Source organism: Alternaria rosae, assembly GCF_020736505.1.
Source record: "Alternaria rosae strain MPI-PUGE-AT-0040 chromosome Unknown BKA58scaffold_7, whole genome shotgun sequence".
NCBI classification, from domain to species: domain Eukaryota; kingdom Fungi; phylum Ascomycota; class Dothideomycetes; order Pleosporales; family Pleosporaceae; genus Alternaria; species Alternaria rosae.
In genome coordinates this window covers 2,270,850-2,287,126 of record NW_025763576.1, presented here as the reverse complement: position 1 = coordinate 2,287,126, position 16,277 = coordinate 2,270,850, and the positions used below count along the sequence as shown (strand labels likewise).

General features: G+C 56.3%; 8 protein-coding genes across 8 annotated transcripts; 5 read left to right on the top strand and 3 right to left on the bottom strand.

Moving 5' to 3' along the window:
• Positions 1-1,729: 1,729 nt before the first annotated feature.
• On the top strand, positions 1,730-3,075 carry BKA58DRAFT_219081 (Pex12 amino terminal region-domain-containing protein). The gene has a single exon (XM_046166200.1). It carries the CDS (start codon positions 1,924-1,926, stop codon positions 3,064-3,066), a length of 1,143 nt encoding a protein of 380 aa, XP_046023805.1. The 5' UTR covers positions 1,730-1,923; the 3' UTR covers positions 3,067-3,075.
• On the bottom strand, positions 3,076-4,133 carry BKA58DRAFT_219082 (F1F0 ATP synthase assembly protein Atp11). The gene has a single exon (XM_046166201.1). The coding sequence runs from the start codon at positions 4,056-4,058 to the stop codon at positions 3,084-3,086; it is 975 nt and encodes a 324-aa protein (XP_046023804.1). The 5' UTR covers positions 4,059-4,133; the 3' UTR covers positions 3,076-3,083.
• A 19-nt stretch (positions 4,134-4,152) lies between these two features.
• BKA58DRAFT_219083 (uncharacterized protein) lies at positions 4,153-8,373 on the top strand. Its single transcript, XM_046166202.1, has 5 exons — positions 4,153-4,373; positions 4,441-4,976; positions 5,032-5,098; positions 5,149-6,559; positions 6,605-8,373. Exons 1-5 carry the CDS (start codon positions 4,310-4,312, stop codon positions 7,989-7,991), a joined length of 3,465 nt encoding a protein of 1,154 aa, XP_046023803.1. The 5' UTR covers positions 4,153-4,309; the 3' UTR covers positions 7,992-8,373.
• A 44-nt stretch (positions 8,374-8,417) lies between these two features.
• BKA58DRAFT_442138 (eukaryotic translation initiation factor 3 subunit B) lies at positions 8,418-10,744 on the top strand (the record flags this gene model as incomplete). The annotated part of the gene is made up of 3 exons (XM_046173887.1): positions 8,418-8,683; positions 8,733-10,281; positions 10,334-10,744. 3 exons carry the CDS (start codon positions 8,418-8,420, stop codon positions 10,742-10,744), a joined length of 2,226 nt encoding a protein of 741 aa, XP_046023802.1.
• Positions 10,745-11,483: 739 nt separating this feature from the next.
• On the bottom strand, positions 11,484-12,757 carry BKA58DRAFT_342951 (C-3 sterol dehydrogenase/C-4 decarboxylase-like protein; the record flags this gene model as incomplete). Its single annotated transcript, XM_046168377.1, has 3 exons — positions 11,484-11,516; positions 11,573-12,121; positions 12,287-12,757. Coding segments are annotated over 3 exons (1,053 nt in total), but the record flags the coding sequence as incomplete, so codon positions are not given.
• A 533-nt stretch (positions 12,758-13,290) lies between these two features.
• On the top strand, positions 13,291-14,126 carry BKA58DRAFT_442136 (GNAT domain-containing protein; the record flags this gene model as incomplete). Its single annotated transcript, XM_046173886.1, has 3 exons — positions 13,291-13,306; positions 13,363-13,442; positions 13,497-14,126. 3 exons carry the CDS (start codon positions 13,291-13,293, stop codon positions 14,124-14,126), a joined length of 726 nt encoding a protein of 241 aa, XP_046023800.1.
• A 161-nt stretch (positions 14,127-14,287) lies between these two features.
• On the bottom strand, positions 14,288-15,586 carry BKA58DRAFT_413112 (cytochrome c1, mitochondrial precursor; the record flags this gene model as incomplete). Its single annotated transcript, XM_046172398.1, has 5 exons — positions 14,288-14,399; positions 14,452-15,051; positions 15,102-15,164; positions 15,223-15,380; positions 15,515-15,586. 5 exons carry the CDS (start codon positions 15,584-15,586, stop codon positions 14,288-14,290), a joined length of 1,005 nt encoding a protein of 334 aa, XP_046023799.1.
• BKA58DRAFT_219089 (uncharacterized protein) lies at positions 15,510-16,192 on the top strand. The gene has a single exon (XM_046166203.1). It carries the CDS (start codon positions 15,736-15,738, stop codon positions 16,114-16,116), a length of 381 nt encoding a protein of 126 aa, XP_046023798.1. The 5' UTR covers positions 15,510-15,735; the 3' UTR covers positions 16,117-16,192.
• Positions 16,193-16,277: the final 85 nt, after the last annotated feature.

Sequence of the window (16,277 nt, the reverse complement as noted above, 5' to 3'; positions counted from 1 at the left end):
ATTTGGCCTTGTGAAGTGTTGCAAAACCTTTGGGCTGAGCAGACCAAGCTGTGACTACCGAGGTAGGGTCTCGAATCGATCCCGTGAGGTATAAGCCCCTCCCGATTTCGCAGTGAGATTAATAGTATAACAGTTTCTCTTCGCCTTTGCCGTGGTAATGTCGACGAAACCTCAGGTAATCCCAGAGATATCTGTACATCAAGATGTATTTACATCATGCAAAACAAACTAAGTTTTAGCACAGCGATTTCTCGTGATCGCCCTCTCACCGAAGCAAATTCCATTGCGCATTCGAGACAACGAGTCGGGACAGTTCGTTACTCTCCGAGCTGTTCGATACACTGACACAAAGTCCCAATTAAATTATACTATCATCCAGCAGCAACTAGACCATGCGCTCCCTAAAACTCGTCAAACATTTGGATGCTGCCCAAGTGGTAATCCCCTCGGATGTACAACGTTGAAATCTTGGGATCGTCATTCTGATCATTCCGAAACACATTTGGCAGCCTAGATCATACGAATACATTTGCTTCCAGGACAGACGCATTCGTGCGTGGGCGCTATCGTCAGTATTTGTTGGTCCTTCCCCATACGCAACCTATATGCTGGTAGTGGTCCCTTGCACAACTTGCCACGTTCGTCCTCTACCCGAGTCTCTACCACTATATGACCTGAATTTATATATTCTGGTTGATGACATAAATGGCTAGCATGGGCGCCTTCGTAAAGGTGGCGTCGGCGGTCTTCTTGGCTGCATGCATAGTCAGTCTATGTGGATAGCATGCAGAAGTGTGTCTGCCACCGCCATCTTTGGATTTGAATGGGATCACATGTCTAATCAGAAATAGTCTCATCGATTGAGGTGTTCTGCAGTCTTTTTTGAACGAAGAGTGATGCCTGATGACAGCTCTTGGTGACAGATACGTATGTAAAGTATGCATGGGCGCATATGATAAAAGAGCAGCTACGCACGATTTGTACCCTATGACAACAAGTTGAGCAGCGGACTGTGCAAACATGCGATCCGATCTTGGTGTACCGCTCGAACCCCTTTTACGGGTACTTATTGGAGCAATTTGTATGTAGCCATTTCTCTAAGCTTAAAATTGGTTCTTTTCTCGACAATACAAGAAACCGATGTTCAATATGCAGATATACAAATCTTCAGCAAGTGAGGCAACGAGAGCAACACGCGATACGGAATTAGGGGATCTCACCTCCCGATTCTTGCACTTGCGAGGCAAGATGCACCCTGCACAATTTGTTTCCGCTTCGAGATATGCCTGCCCGGCATTGTTGTAACCTTTGTCCAGTCTATCCAGAGTATTCTGCGCGTTGTATGGCGAACAAGCTTCGAGTTGTGTCCATGCGCGTCCCTTTTCCATAGCTTAGCGCATAGAATAGAAGGTCTAATGGATGCAGTATGTTGTTCAGGAAGTCGTTGCATGTAAGAAGCCACATAGCACCAGAGGTTACCCAGGCATTAGATCATCCCGAGGTCGCGTCCATTTAACCAAACTTTGTGTTTGATCATTACGTCTGAGCCATAATCACTTTGGTCAAGGAACCTCAACCCCACGAACATGAAAATTCATGGTAATGCAGAGGAGAATGGTTGGACAAAGCTTGACGTAAGGGTAGGCCTTGAATGTCCACCACGAGCGCCAGCGGATGACAGATTCGTGCCGGCCCGTGCTCATGCGGTATCAAACATTAGCAGTAATAGCGTAAGTTGATGTATACGTCATATATATTTCTTGCAGAATGCGACACGAATTCTGTCCGCCGCTGGAGCGAGTGCTCGAAGGTTACATGACACGTGATGCGATGTCTCCAGGGTTCAGCCGAGGCCGCGGCTGACCTGGGACATGCATCAACACAACAGAACGACCACCGTCAGTCTTGTACGCGAACACAAGCATGTCCTCTTCTACGCGCTACGCTTACCCCTTTGCCGCCTCTCCCGACATTATTCGGTCACACCAGAAAGACGCCTATTTCTCCGGTGTGCTTCTCGATCAGCTCTCGACGCTGTTGCGCAAGCTCTATGGCGCGCGCACGTCGCATACGTATGCGTCCGAGACGCGTGTAGTCGGAGAACTTCTCTACCTCGGTCTGACGACGCTGATAGGGAACCGGACCTTGGGCGAGGAATACACAGACATTGTCCAGGTGGAAAGCGAAAGCGGACGTCTACCGGCGCTGGGCCGCAGAGCTGGATACATACTCGGTTGCATCTTGGGGCCATATGTGCTTGGGAGGGCATTGCCGGCCTTTAGGCGGCGAGTGCGCGCAAAGCTCGAGGCAAATCTGCGGTGGTATACACGACAACAGGCACGAGCACAGCATCAGGCACAGGAGAGCGGGAGCAAGACACAGATAGGGCGACCATTAGGCATGCGTGTGCAAAACTACCTACTCCGAAACCTCGACACCATCACATCACCATCGCCAGTCTACGCTCTCTCGTTGGCAACGTTTTACTTCTCAGGGAGCTACTACCACCTCTCGAAACGGATATGGGGGCTCAGGTACATCTTCACGCGCCAGGTGACCGAAGGCGACAATCGCGCAGGCTACGAAGTCCTGGGCGTATTGCTAGTCCTACAGATGGCTGTACAGGCATACCTACACGTGCACAATACTGTCACCTCTTCGACGGCGGCAGTAGGTGGCGGCCACCCGCAAGGCACGTCGGCCATTGTCGGTGGCGGCGCAGAGGTGTCTCTGGATCCCAACGCCTACAGCGCCAACAACGCGCTACTATTCGACGCAGCGTCCGCGGTGCCCACAGCGGCACCGTCAGACGTGCAAAAGTGGACACAGACACCCGCGTTAAACAAGGCAAGATACGAGCTGGAGGGAGAGGAAACAATGGGATGGATTGGCGGTGGCAATCGGAAATGTACGCTGTGCCTGGAAGAGATGAAGGATCCGAGTGTGACGACGTGTGGTCATGTCTTCTGTTGGACGTGTATCGGAGACTGGGCCAGGGAGAAGCCCGAATGCCCGCTTTGTAGGCAGACGTGTCTAGTGCAGCATGTGCTCCCGCTGAGGGGGTAGACGGGTGGCATGTACAATTACAATATCTTCTCGGCCTCATCTATCAGTCGCTGTACCTGGAATGCGCTGTCTCCGCGGGTGAACATGTCGAGAAGCTGGCTGCGGCCCTTGCCCTCTTCCGTCTGCACGTAGAACTTCTGCATGCACATGACGAGCCATCTGGCGTCGTCGACGGACACGCCCCTGTTCTCGATGACCAAGCCTTGGCCCAGGACCAAGTTGTGGCTCTCGGCGAGCTCCTGGTGGAAGGTGACGGTGGTGTGGGGACTGGCGAACTCGCCCCTGAGCTTGAACTCTGCCAGTGTCGTGAACATGAGCGTGGTGGTATCGACGTGCGGGTGGGAGAATTGGAGATAGTGCAGCTCGGCGGCTTGCTGCGTCTGAGACGGCTGCTGTGAGGCCGATGGGGCGTCGGCGGGTATCTCGCGGGGGACAGGGAGGACGAACGAGGGATGCTGTTTGGCGCTGCGAAGGAGCTGGGAGAAGGTGGTGGCGGGGACGGCGAAGTGGATGCTCTGCGGGTTGGCAGCGTGGCGTAGGCGCCACAGGGCCTGGACTTCCTTGTCGGGGAGCGTCTGGACTTTGGCGAGGTCGAGGAACGAGTTGAGCGTTTTGACGCCTGGCGGCGGGGCAGTGGGAGAGCCTGGAGCAGCAGGCGGGGGCGGAGGTGAGGGCCAGGGAGTCTTGGGCGCGTGTGCTGCAATGCGCGTGTCTGGCGGCGGCGTCAGGGGCCCAGTTGCGCCGGGCACAATGGCCTGCTTGCGCAGCTCCTCGATCTCGTCCTTGTACTGCTCCTTGAGCTCGTCGAGGTCCTTGAGGCCCTTTTGGCGCGCCTTGTGCTCGAGCTTGTCCCGGTACTTGGCGAGGATGCGCTCCTGCGAGTCGTGCGTGGCGAGGAAGCGGACGTCATGCACCTGCGCCCAGCGGCGTTGGACGGCGCGCGGGCTGGCGAGCGGCTGGCGCAGGGCGTGACGCAGCGTTGGGAGCAGCATGGTGGGCGTCGAGGGTGCAGCAGCGGGGGTGCAGAGTGAATGGAAATTGCTGCGACGGCGGACGTGCACCCATGCCCGCCGCTAGCGCGCGGGAGTAGCCACGGCGCCAATGCTACTACTGCGACAGATCACGGCATATCGTATATATCGCATATCGCATATCGCATAGCGCATCGCGCATCGCGCAGACCGCCGACCGCCTATCCATCCCGCCTATCCTCGTCCGTCTCGACGGGCTGCTGCTAGCGGGCATGGGCGCAGTCAACAGCAAGGCCGGCGACGCAGGCGCCCTCTATCTGCGCGACCAGACTCGATGTAAGCCGCCGCCGCCTCGATCCAGCTCGCCAGCTCGCCAGCTCGCCCTGCTAACCCTCGCCTGCAGTCTCCGTCGCCGCCCTCACCATCACCAACGCCCGCAACCGCACGCTGCTCCACGTCTCGCCCAACGCCTTCCCCGCCGCCCGCTATGCCGCCAAGCGCGAGCCTGGCGACGACGCCCTCATCGACTTTGTCCAGGACCCCGACGCGCTGCCCCACGCCGACGGCCCGCCCGCCTTCCTGCTGCGCCTGTCCAGCGATGACGAGCTGCTCTTCCACTTCACCTTTGTCCTGCGCCAGCACCTCGCCGTCCCCGCCACCTACACGCCTCCCACGAATGCCCACGGCGCCCCCACGGGCCTCGTCGACACCCACATCCACGGCCTGACGTTTGTCTTTGCCTCGAGCGAGCGCGACCTCGACAATCTCGTCACGCGCGAGTTCCACGCCAACCCCAATCTCCACAAGAATCCCCAGGTCGAGCTGGTCGGTGACTACTCCACCGCCGGCCACTCGTCGGTCCAGTTCCAGTGGTCGTGGAAATGGACTCCGCCCCGCGCTCCCGAGTCGCGCCCCGGCGGCTGGCGCACCAGCTGCAGTGTGTGTAGCCCGCTTCGTCTGCCACTCCCTCGCCGCAACTGCTGACCCCCTCCAGTTCGTCGAGTATGACCAGCGCGCCCACCGCCTCGAGACGCTGGCGAGCTTCACCGTCTGGGTCCAGAGTCCGTACCATCCCCCGCCCTGCCCCCAACCCATCCGCTGACTACAACAGATACGCCGCGCCAGCTGCAGAGCCCAAAGTCGCCCTCGCCGCGCCTCGAACTCGGCGTCCCTCCCCGCCTGCGCGTCCCCTCGGCCCAGTCGATAGAGTCTCGCGTGAGCGACTCGGCAGGCGAAGACCGCGAGTGGGACGCGATACCTCCGCGATCGCCCATCTGCGAACCCATCCCCGAGCACAGCCTAGGCCTCATACCGAGCCACACAACCACACTGGCGAGCGGCACCGCCTCAGTCAAGCTCGACGTTTCACGCCCCGGTGAAGACCTCAGTCAGACCGACGATGGGCCGCTGTTTCGCGCCACGATGAAGTCGCTTGAGCAGAAGACGGGCAACATGCGCACCAGATGGAAAAAGGTCCTCAAACGCGCCGAGTCCGCCATGGAGGCCCAGGTCGCATGCAACAATGCCATGGCCGACCTCATGGACGCGCTCAGAGAGGCCTCGTCATCCAATGCGAACGCAGTGCAGCCAGCCATTGACCACTACTTTGACAAGATTGCCAAGGAGATTCTGGGCTACGAAAAGTCCAATTCCACAAACATCCAAAAACTCATCATTGACCCCATATACAAACTTTACAACATCGACATCAAGCAGGCCGAAACGAAACGCAAGGACTTTGAGGAGGAGAGCAAAGACTACTATCAATACCTAGGACGATATCTCGGCCAACGTCAAGACTCACTGAAAGAGAAGAAGCGCGCCGAGACCGACTCCAAATACCAAGCCAAGAGGCGCAACTTCGAGCTGAAGCGCTTCGACTACTCTTCTTTCATGCAGGACCTGCATGGAGGTCGGAAAGATCAGGAGGTGCTCTCCCACCTTACGCAATATGCCGACGCCCAGGCCAAACGCTATCTTGAGACGGCAAAGAAGATTGAGACTATGTTGCCGCATCTAGAGGCCCTGAGCTGCGAGGTCAAAGAGGCAGACAAGGAGTTTCAGATTCAGAGGACCGAGCGCGAGGAGAAAAGACGAGCGCTGGAGACGATCAAGAAGACTTTCGATGAAGTGCCCATGACTTCCCTCACATCTCCCGCAGCATCAACAGGCAGTGTGCCGAAAATAACGTCGAGGTCAGATCCAGAGCCGCCTCCTGGCCGCAAGGGCAGTCTTGTACCCATGTTTCAAAGCACAGTCATGCCACCCCAGACTATCTCATCTACAAGCATTCCCTCCTCCATAGCATTACCGCAGAGCCCCGAGACTACCAAGGCGAGTCTGGCCATGGCGGCCCCGCAGCCGGACAAGTTCAAGGGAATCAGAGATCTCGAAGAAAAGGACCCCGCTGCAATGTCCGAAGCTGGTTCGGGTGCGCACCGCAAGGAAGGTCTTCTGTGGGCCCTCAGCCGGCCCGGAAGCCATGTGGATCCCAAGGGCTTGAACAAGCAAGCCTGGCATAAGTAGGTACAACCTCTTCTAGTCGGAAGCCTGCTGACATTATCCAGGTTCTGGATCGTCCTTGATCAGGGGAGGCTTTCAGAGTACACCAACTGGAAGCAGAGTCTAGAGCTGCATATGGAACCAATCGACCTCCGCATGGCCTCAGTAAGGGAAGCGCGCAACGCAGATCGCCGATTTTGCTTCGAAGTCATCACCCCACAATACACGCGAGTGTACCAGGCAACCAATGAAGAAGACATGAAGTCGTGGATCAGTGCAGTCAACAATGCTTTGCAGACAGCTGTTGAGGCGGCAGGAAAATCCGACCGGCCATCAACAGACTCGCTGCCTGGACAGACGCACCGTGATATTGCATCAGTGCTTACCGGCAAAAGCCCATCAATGTCAAGTCATCGCAACACATACGGCTCCAAGGCACCGGCCCGGCACGCCACAGTAGGCGATCGACCTGGCGGATACCGGCGAGAGGAGACCTTTGGCGATGAAGGCAAGCTGCTTAGGCAGGTAAGAGACGCGGATTCCAGCAATAAGATGTGCGCAGATTGCGGCACGGAGATCAAGGTGGACTGGGTTTCCATCAACCTCGGCATCATCATTTGTATCGAGTGCAGTGGCATACATCGGTCACTCGGCACGCACATTACAAAGGTGCGTTCTTTGACTCTGGATGTTACGTCCTTCACTCCCGATATCATCGAGATACTGCTCAAGATCGGCAACCGCGTCAGCAATTCCATCTGGGAAGCAAGGCTGGATCCAGGGCTGAAGCCGGGGCCAATGTCGACGAGAGAGCAAAGGCTGCATTTCATTACTTCAAAGTACGCCGATCGGGCCTATGTGGCACCCATAACACCGAACATGTCACACTACGCAAACCCAGAGGAGACGCTTCTGGCGTCGGTTAAGAAGAACGACATTCAGAATGTGCTCTATGCAATAGCTCTGAGGGCAAATGCAAACGCACGCGACCGATCACGAGGCACACACGCCGTGTTTCTAGCGCTTGCAGCCGCCGACCCAGCATCTCCTTCAGCGACAGCATCACCAGCAAGCTCCCCAAGCTCAGCCGCTCGCCCAGGCACAGCGCAGCCTAGCCGCAAAGCGTTCCCCGTTGCAGAGCTGCTGCTGCAAAACGGGGCCGAGTTGCCAATGCTGCCAGCGCCCATTCCCCTCGGCCACTCGGCACGAAGCTATCTTGACTTCAAGGCAGAGCAGCGTGCTGGCAAACGCCCAGCACCCATGGTGGGAAGTCAGGCCGCACCCAGCGCAGAGAAAGCTCCGTCTTTGCCACCCATCATGGCGGGAAACGGCAGCTCCCCGTCGGAACGAGCGCGCGAACGGGATGCGCGTCTGCAGAAGCGAGTTTCGGCGAGCGGAAGGTTGGTCAAGACTCCAAACGTAGACTTGAGTGAAGGTAAGCGCGGCTCGTAGAGCTAGCCGATGCTTACATGTTGTGTCTTCTTGTAGTGTATACCTTCCCTGGGCGGCGTGCGGCCTTGTGCAATGGGCGTCAACGGGCTGAGGGTTTCATGGTTCATGTGACGAGACGGATGGGAGCAATCTAGTTCACGTTGGATCGGGCGCATTGCGGTTGTGTTGGATGTAACATGTTTCGCGGACGGCACCTGGTTTGTTTGGGCGTGTTGTGTGTATACTGTAGTGTAATGAGTAATCCACGACGTGGCCAGCCTGCGAGCCAGACGGGCGTGACTGTGGTGTATAGTTGCCGCGGACCTCCCATGGATCTAACAGACCCGTGGACCCCACTCGAGGGCTAGCGCGCACCAAAATTACCCTGGGTCGCAAAGTTATCACCAAAGCGCACCCCGCCGCCGCACCGCAATCAACACCACAACCATGGCCTCCGCATACTCGACCCTGCCCATGGACGGCGACGACGAGTTCGACGAGAGCCAGATCGACTTTACCGACATCGAAGACCAGTTCCAGGTGCGGCTCGATGAGGGGCTCGACGCCTTTGTCGTCATCGACGGGCTGCCTGTGGTGCCCGAGGACAGCAAGGCCAAGCTCGTCAAATTTGTGCTGAGGAAGCTCAACAGTGTGGGCAAGGTCAAGGACGACGGTGTGCACATGCCCGTCGGCGAGGCGGGCAAGACGGAGGGGTAGGTTGGGCCTGGCGCCAGGACCGGACATGGGCTGACGGCGTCACAGATATGCCTTTGTCGAATACAGCGCGCCCGCCGAGGCCGTCGCGGCGGTCAAGCAGCTCAACGGGACTGCCCTCGACAAGAGGCACACCATGGCCGTCAACAAGCTCACCGACATCGACCGCTACGGCAAGGAGGGCCGCATCGACGACGAGTACCACGCCCCCGAGATCCCGCCCTTTGAGCACAAGGAGCACCTGCGCTGGTGGCTCGGCGATCCCGACAGCCGCGACCAAATGGCCATGTACCGCCAGGAGAAGGTCGGCGTCTTCTGGAACGACAAGGAGGACCAGCCCGAGCAGGTGGTCGACCGCGAGAACTGGACCGAGTCCTTCATCCAGTGGTCGCCCCAGGGAACCTACCTCACCTCCATGCACGCCCAAGGTGTCCAGCTGTGGGGCGGCAAGGCCTGGAGCCGCCAGAAGCGCTTCGCCCATCCCGGCGTCAACCTTGTCGACTTCTCTCCCAGCGAAAAGTACCTCACCACCTGGTCCCACCGTCCCCTCCAGGTCGACGAGAACCACCCCGTCCCTTCGCTTTCGCTCGAGGAGGACGGCAAGAACTACATCATCTGGGACATTGCCACGGGCAAGCCTCTGCGCTCCTTTTCTACCATTGACGTCCCCGGCGGCACCGATGCCGAGGGCAACCCGGTCAAGAAGAAGTTGCAATGGCCGACGTTCAAGTGGTCCTCTGACGACAAGTATGTTGCACGCATGACCCAGGGCCAGTCCATCTCCATCTACGAGCTGCCGCGCATGAACTTGCTCGATAAGACTTCCGTCAAGATCGAGGGCGTCATGGACTTTGAGTGGGCCCCCGCGACGCCCCGCAGAGAAGGCATCAAGACGTACGAGCAGCTCTTCTGCTACTGGACACCCGAGCTCGGGAGCAATCCCGCCAAGGTCGGCCTCATGTCCGTCCCTTCAAAGGAGATTGTGCGCACCCGAAACCTCTTCAACGTGTCAGACGCCAAGCTGCACTGGCAGTCGGAAGCTGCCTACGTCTGCGTCAAGGTTGACCGCCACTCCAAGTCCAAAAAGTCTCTCGCCACCAACTTGGAAATCTTCCGTGTCCGCGAAAAGGGTGTGCCTGTTGAAGTCGTTGATTCCATCAAGGACACTGTCATCAATTTTGCCTGGGAGCCCAAGGGCAACCGCTTCGTGCTCATCACCACTGGCGAAGTCATCCAGGGCGCCGCTGTTGGCCCCAAGACTGCGGTCTCTTTCTTCGCTCCCGAGAAGCTCAAGGGTGGCGCACCTGGCAACTTCCGTCACATCCGAACCATCGACAAGAAGAACAGCAATGCCATCTACTGGTCGCCCAAGGGACGATTTGTCGTTGTCGCTGCTCTACAGTCGCAGCAGTCTTTTGAACTTGAGTTCTGGGACATGAGCTTCGACAGGCCAAAGGAGGAGTCTGAAAAGGGCGACAAGGAGGTCAACGCCAACTTGCAGCTCATGGATACGGCCGAGCACTACGGTGTCACCGACATTGAATGGGACCCGACTGGCCGCTATGTCGCTACGGTCGCTAGTGCTTTCCGTCATCGCGTACGTATCATCATCACCATTATGCTCTTTTGCCTCCGCTGACACGCACTAGATGGAGAACGGCTACCACCTCTACGACTTCAAAGGTACGCTGCTCCGCGAAGAAGCTATCGAAGGTTTCAAGCAGCTCCTGTGGCGCCCACGGCCCCCGACCCTCCTCTCCAAGGAGGAACAAGCCGAGATCCGCAAGAACCTGCGCAACTACTCCAAGGTCTTTGATGAACAAGATATTGCGAAGAAGAGCTCAGCCAACAAAGCTGTGGTGGAAGCTCGCCGCGAGATGCTGGACGAGTGGCGCAGGTGGCGCGAAGAAGTTACACAGAGGCTACGTGACGAGGGTGCCGACCTTGAGCTGGCATCTCTCAAGGGGGAAACGCCTGGTCAAGCGGATGATGGACATCAGGAAGAGATTGAGGAAATCGTAGAGGAGATTATCGACGAGACCGAAGAGGTTGTCAGTTAGGCAGTCAGATGAGTAGAACCGAGTTGCGTGACAGCAGTTTCAACCAGCATGCTAGGAAAACATTGCTCCCGGCATATGGATAAGAACGGTTTCCAAGCTCACATCCACTTACATCCGCCTTCTCTAACGTGCCCCTTGAATGGCGTTGCCTGCTTGTTTTTCGGAGATCCGACCATGGTAGAATCAGGACTTACTTGCGTTCTACTCCGAGTGTGTGTGTGATAGTGTAACAATGTGCACACTTAGCTTCAACGCAATGTCTGCAGGAGCTACAACTTGAAGCAAGGCCTAAGCTGTCGTTTTAGCGTCTGCGTCTGTCTTTGCCTCGTTGCTGGTCCGCAGCTCGGGCGTCGCTCTTTGCTTTGATGCAATCTAACGGCTTCCCGGCTTTTCCTTTGTGAGACAACGCAGTAGTGATCTGTACATGGGCGAGGTAAGTAGCGACCAAGTGATTTCCGTCAATCGAGGCTTGCACTGATATAAACTTGGACTGTATTAAGGGTGCGTATGTGGAGAAGCTGGGACCTGTCTCCCGTTAGACATGAGTAATATGTAAGAGACCGTTGCCGGGATAATATAGGATCTGAGTGATCGCCACACAGACTTAATTCCACACGCTCCTACACCTTACACAGACGTACTATGACGACTGTGGAAGTTACGAGTATTTCATAGTCTAGCGATTGATCCCATGCAATGTACCCAACCTCACTCTCGTCTACGGTAGCCTAGCTTATGTTTTCTTCCGCCCTTCTAATTTGGCTCTGTAATCCTACTCGTGTCAGTACACCTTGAATCTCGCTCACCCCTTGGTCTTTGTGTGCTTACCTGACAGCTGATCCTTAAGCCCTCTTCCAAGCCGACTCGAGGTTTATATCCTAGCAGTAATCTCGCTTTCGATATACTGACATAGCGGTCCCGACATCCTTCACTCACAATGCCCCGACTAAGCACACCCTCCGTCCCTGTCACCCAACTAATCCATTCGGCACAATAGCCCAAACACCATGTCAATCCTTCTGGAACCCGGACGTGGAACTTTGGAACATGGCCAAACTCCTTCCAGACAGCTATGCACAGGTCCCTCGCTGTGACGGGCTCGCCGTTGGTAATGAAGATGGCCTCACCAGCAGCTGTCTGCGCATTCAATAAGTTTCCAGCGGCGAGGACGTGGGCGTCTGCTATGTTTTCTACGTAGACAAAGTCCTGAAGATTGGTCCCTGTACCTAGAATAAAGGGTGTCTGGCCGGCTGAGATGCATGAGTGTATCGTGGGGATGCAGACAGTGTCGTTGCGACCGAAGATGGGCGCTGAGCGCAGGGCACAGGTGGCGAAGTCATTCGTATTTGCGGAAAGCACAATTGATTCAGCGAGTGCCTGTCATGCATTAGTTGACTATACAGTGCGGAGGTGAAGTGTGCTGTATCGTGGCTACAGAGCAGTACTCGAAGGTTTCATACAAGATACAGAAATGGCAACGGTGAACCGGCAGGAATCATGGCACGTAGAAAAGAAATCATGAAAGGAGTGAAAGTTTGTTACCTTGCTTTGTCCATAGCTCGTTTGTACACTCCCCGTGGGCCAATGCTCGTCTACATTCCTGAAGTCGCGATCCAACTCGTCCAACACGACAGTCACGCTACTGGTATACACAAAGGCTTTTGTACCGCACTCCCTACTTGCCTCGACAACATTCCTTGTTCCCTCAACGTTTATCCTGAAGATGGCCCCTTTGCCCTTCATGGAATAGCGCTTCGTCCCCAGAGGGAACACACCCACTGTGTGAATGACGACGGCAGGTCGAGCTTCGGAAAAGACGCTGTACAAGGAAGATGGGTCCAAAATGTCGCAACGAACATAGCGTACACTGTTGGTAAAGGTGGTGCTACCGAGCGAAGGCGGGTTAACGTCTATGACGGTGATGGCGTATCTTCTGGTACTCAAGAGTGCGGAGACGACGGCGGTGCCCAGGAAGCCACAGCCACCCGTTACCAGAACGCGAATTGGCTCCATTAAAGCGCACGGATATTATAGCGGATGTTGTTGCATGAAAATTGGTATTTCGTGATTGCGCACAGTAGTCGTTGGCGGTCGATGTCGCGGTGGACCTCAGGAAGGGCGGGATAGTAGAAGCGGGTCGCGTCCGAGGATCGTCGCGCTTTCCCGGTTCGCATCAAATGCTTGTAATGCCAAACGTGCACTGTCGTTGCAGAGCAAATATACACGTCTGGTATACTAGACCTAATTGTACGTAATGCCGGGCGATTGTTGAGCGATGCGAAAGTCTGCAGATTGTCGCTGGTGTTCACTGCCGCCACATCAACTTTTTTATGACGTGGACTGAGCAGACGGAGGTTGATAATAGCTATACTGAACGCAACTCTACGTCCATTCACGCAGGTATGCACATGTTAAAGTGCAAAGATACCTAGGTAATGCCGTGTTAGCTTTTGCAGCTCTGAATACGCCTTTGCAATCTCTGATTAATTTGAGATCCAGGAACAACATCGATCATCAACGAAAATTATTGCTTGACTACCGGCGCCATGAGAGTCAACGAAAGTGAAGGCATGTAATAAGAAGATCTGAACCTATACTACGAGACTAATTTTATCCAGCCATCCTGACACCCCGTCTGCTCCTTGTGCCTTATAGCTTGCACCATGTCCCCACATACCACGAATGGATGCAAGATGAGGTAAGGCCTAACTAGCCTCCTATCTCTCCTGATATATGGCTGATCAGTGTGTAGGAATTGCAAAGGCTTACAGCTTCCGAGCCGCTGACGCTTCCGGAGGAGTACGCTATGCAGTCCTCGTGGCGACGGGATGCAGATAAATTGACTTTTATCATCTGCACTTCGCCGCACACACCGGAAGCACTGTCGGATGTCTCTATACCTGTTAGAGTCACTCGCAAAATCGAAGACACGCCCGATCGTATGATTGGGGATGTGAACCTGTTTTTGTACCCGTCCGAGGACTGTGACGACGGCGCAGGGGAACAAGGCAAACACGAGACCGGAAAGATGGACGCGGTGGGGGAATTGGAGATTATGATTGCCCGGCCTGACGCACGAGGAAAAGGGCTAGCAAAAGAAGCCCTACAGGCGTTCATCTGGTACATATCTACCTCGTTGCCAGCCATCCTGGACGAGTACGCAAAGGGAGCCAACGACACAGACAAGCCCAAATCTCTGAGCTACCTCCGAGTCAGAATCGACAAGGACAACATCCATAGCCTCAGTCTGTTCAAAACGTTGGGCTTCAGCCAAGTCAGCGAGCCTAATTACTTTGGAGAAGTGGAGTTACGGTCAGAGGTTGTACGACACGGGATAAACAAAGCTACTTCGTTGGCAAAAAGCCTCTCGTACGGGGACTGATGAACAAAGATGTCCGAGATGAGTAAATCGAGAATACAAGATTCCATGACACGAGGCAAAGAAATCTCATTGTTGAAAGCACCTGGCAATGTACACGATATAAAACACACGCTTCCGCTCCCGGCTCTCCTGAAGCGCGCAAATGCAGACTCCCTCCCCGTCTATTGGTTCGTCTTGCCGGAAGTGTTTGGCTTGGGGACGTGGTCGAGAATGCTCTTGTTTGGCGGTGGCTGGTAGACGATCTTCCTCGTCTTGAGCGGGGCCCACTTGTACCTGTCGTAGTAGTTAGTCATGTGTGCGAGGTGGCGGAGCTGCAGAGACTTGCCTCTTGACCCAGACACTGAGGGCGAACAGAACACTGGTCACCGCGAGAACCTTCCAGCCCATCTTCTTACGGTCGTCCATCTCGGGCTCGGCGGTCCAGTTGAGGAACTCGACGACGTCCTTGGCCATCTGCGAAGTCGAAGCCTTGGTGCCATCATCGTATTCAACCAAGTCGTCGTACAGAACACGGGCCATGGCGATTCCAGTGCCGGGGAAGTAGGGGTTAAAGTTGAGGCCTTCCTGGACAACGGCACCAGCAGGCGGCTCCTCGGGGTAGCCGGTCAGCAAGCTGAAGATGTAGTTGCAGCCACCGTGGCGGGCCTTGACCATGAGGGATAGATCCGGAGGCAGGGCACCGTTGTTGGCAGCGCGGGCGGCCTCGTCGTTCTTGTAGGGAGCGGGCATGTAGTCGGACAGCTTTCCGGGGCGCTTCTCAATCTCGCCCTGGTCGTTGGGCTCTGTGTCGTATTCGTTCTCCTCGGCCAGGGCCTTGGCTTCGTCAACCGTCATGAACTTGCCGACGACGGCGCGGTAGGGCACACGCGAGATGGAGTGACACGAAGCGCAGACCTCGCGGTAGACCTGGAAGCCGCGGCGGAGACTGTGACAGGTTAGGGGGCGGGCATGTACGGTGCGGTGGGGAAGACGTACGCTCCGTGATCGAAGGTCTTGTGCCACTTCTCGTGCTCCCACGGGTATTGGGTCGGGTGGAGGCTGTACAAGCATGTCGTCAGTTCATGGCCGCGGGCCTGGCTATCTGGAGCTCACTCACCCTTCTTCGGCGGGGGTCATGGCATCGACGTGGCGTCCGTAGAGGTGCCAGTACCAGGCAGTCGAGCCGACGGCGAAGAGTGTCGCTCCGGCGGGGAGGGCGTTGTTCTTCCAGGCCGAGGCGGCGCTGTCGGCGGAGGACCATGTCGAGGCGAAGCGCTGTATCACGCATTGGGTCAGCCAGATGATTCAATGGAGGCGGGGGCAGGCCCGAGTATGGCAGCCGGGCCAGCAGGGCGGCGACGCAGCTTGCGCCAGCGGTCGGGAGATGCTGGGCCATGCGGGAGGCGTACCGGTTTGCTCGAGGCATTGCGGGCGGAGGCGGCGGCGGAGCGTGCCGTACGCAGTGTTGAGCGAGCCAACATGGTCGTGGGAAGCTGGCTCGGGGCTGGGGGAGACGCGAGCAATGGGTTGTCGGCGATGGTGATGCGGCGGAGAACTGGTGCGAGACCCATTTTCCAATTTCCAAGCTAACTAAGCCGGATCACGTGCGTCATGATTGGACGAGGCTGCTATGCGCCAAAAATTGAGTATTTTGCTCTCGCACATAGCCTCGCATGCAAGAGCGAGCGTCTTCGAGAGGTGCAGGCAGCGACTAGCGATGCAGCATCACATGGCAGGCAGTCCAGAGGGTTCCGCGTGCAAGAGATTTCGTCCGAGGACCCTATATCCTTCGGGGTGTACTTCGTTTCGCGCACCCCCTTCAGAAACGAGCGTCTTTGCGAGACACAATCCAGTGCTGTTGTCTCAGGGGAGTAACATGTTGCGGCTCACCCTCGACCCTCTGCGGGCGCACAAAAAGACACGTGATACGCAGCAATATAGCCCTACTTCTATACCCTTTCACTCATGCAGGAATTGTAAAAGGGCTCAAACGAGGGCTGCTTCTCTCTAGCAAGACTGGCAGTGCCGGGGCAGTGCCAGAACACACAGCGTCCCCAGGAGCGGGAGACGCCGTGGAGGTTCTTGCGTGTTGCCGGAACTCAACGCGAAGTCGGCCTGGGTTATATAGTTGGCCCCGATGCGAGCTAGGCTGCATCTGGCAACGAAGAGAGC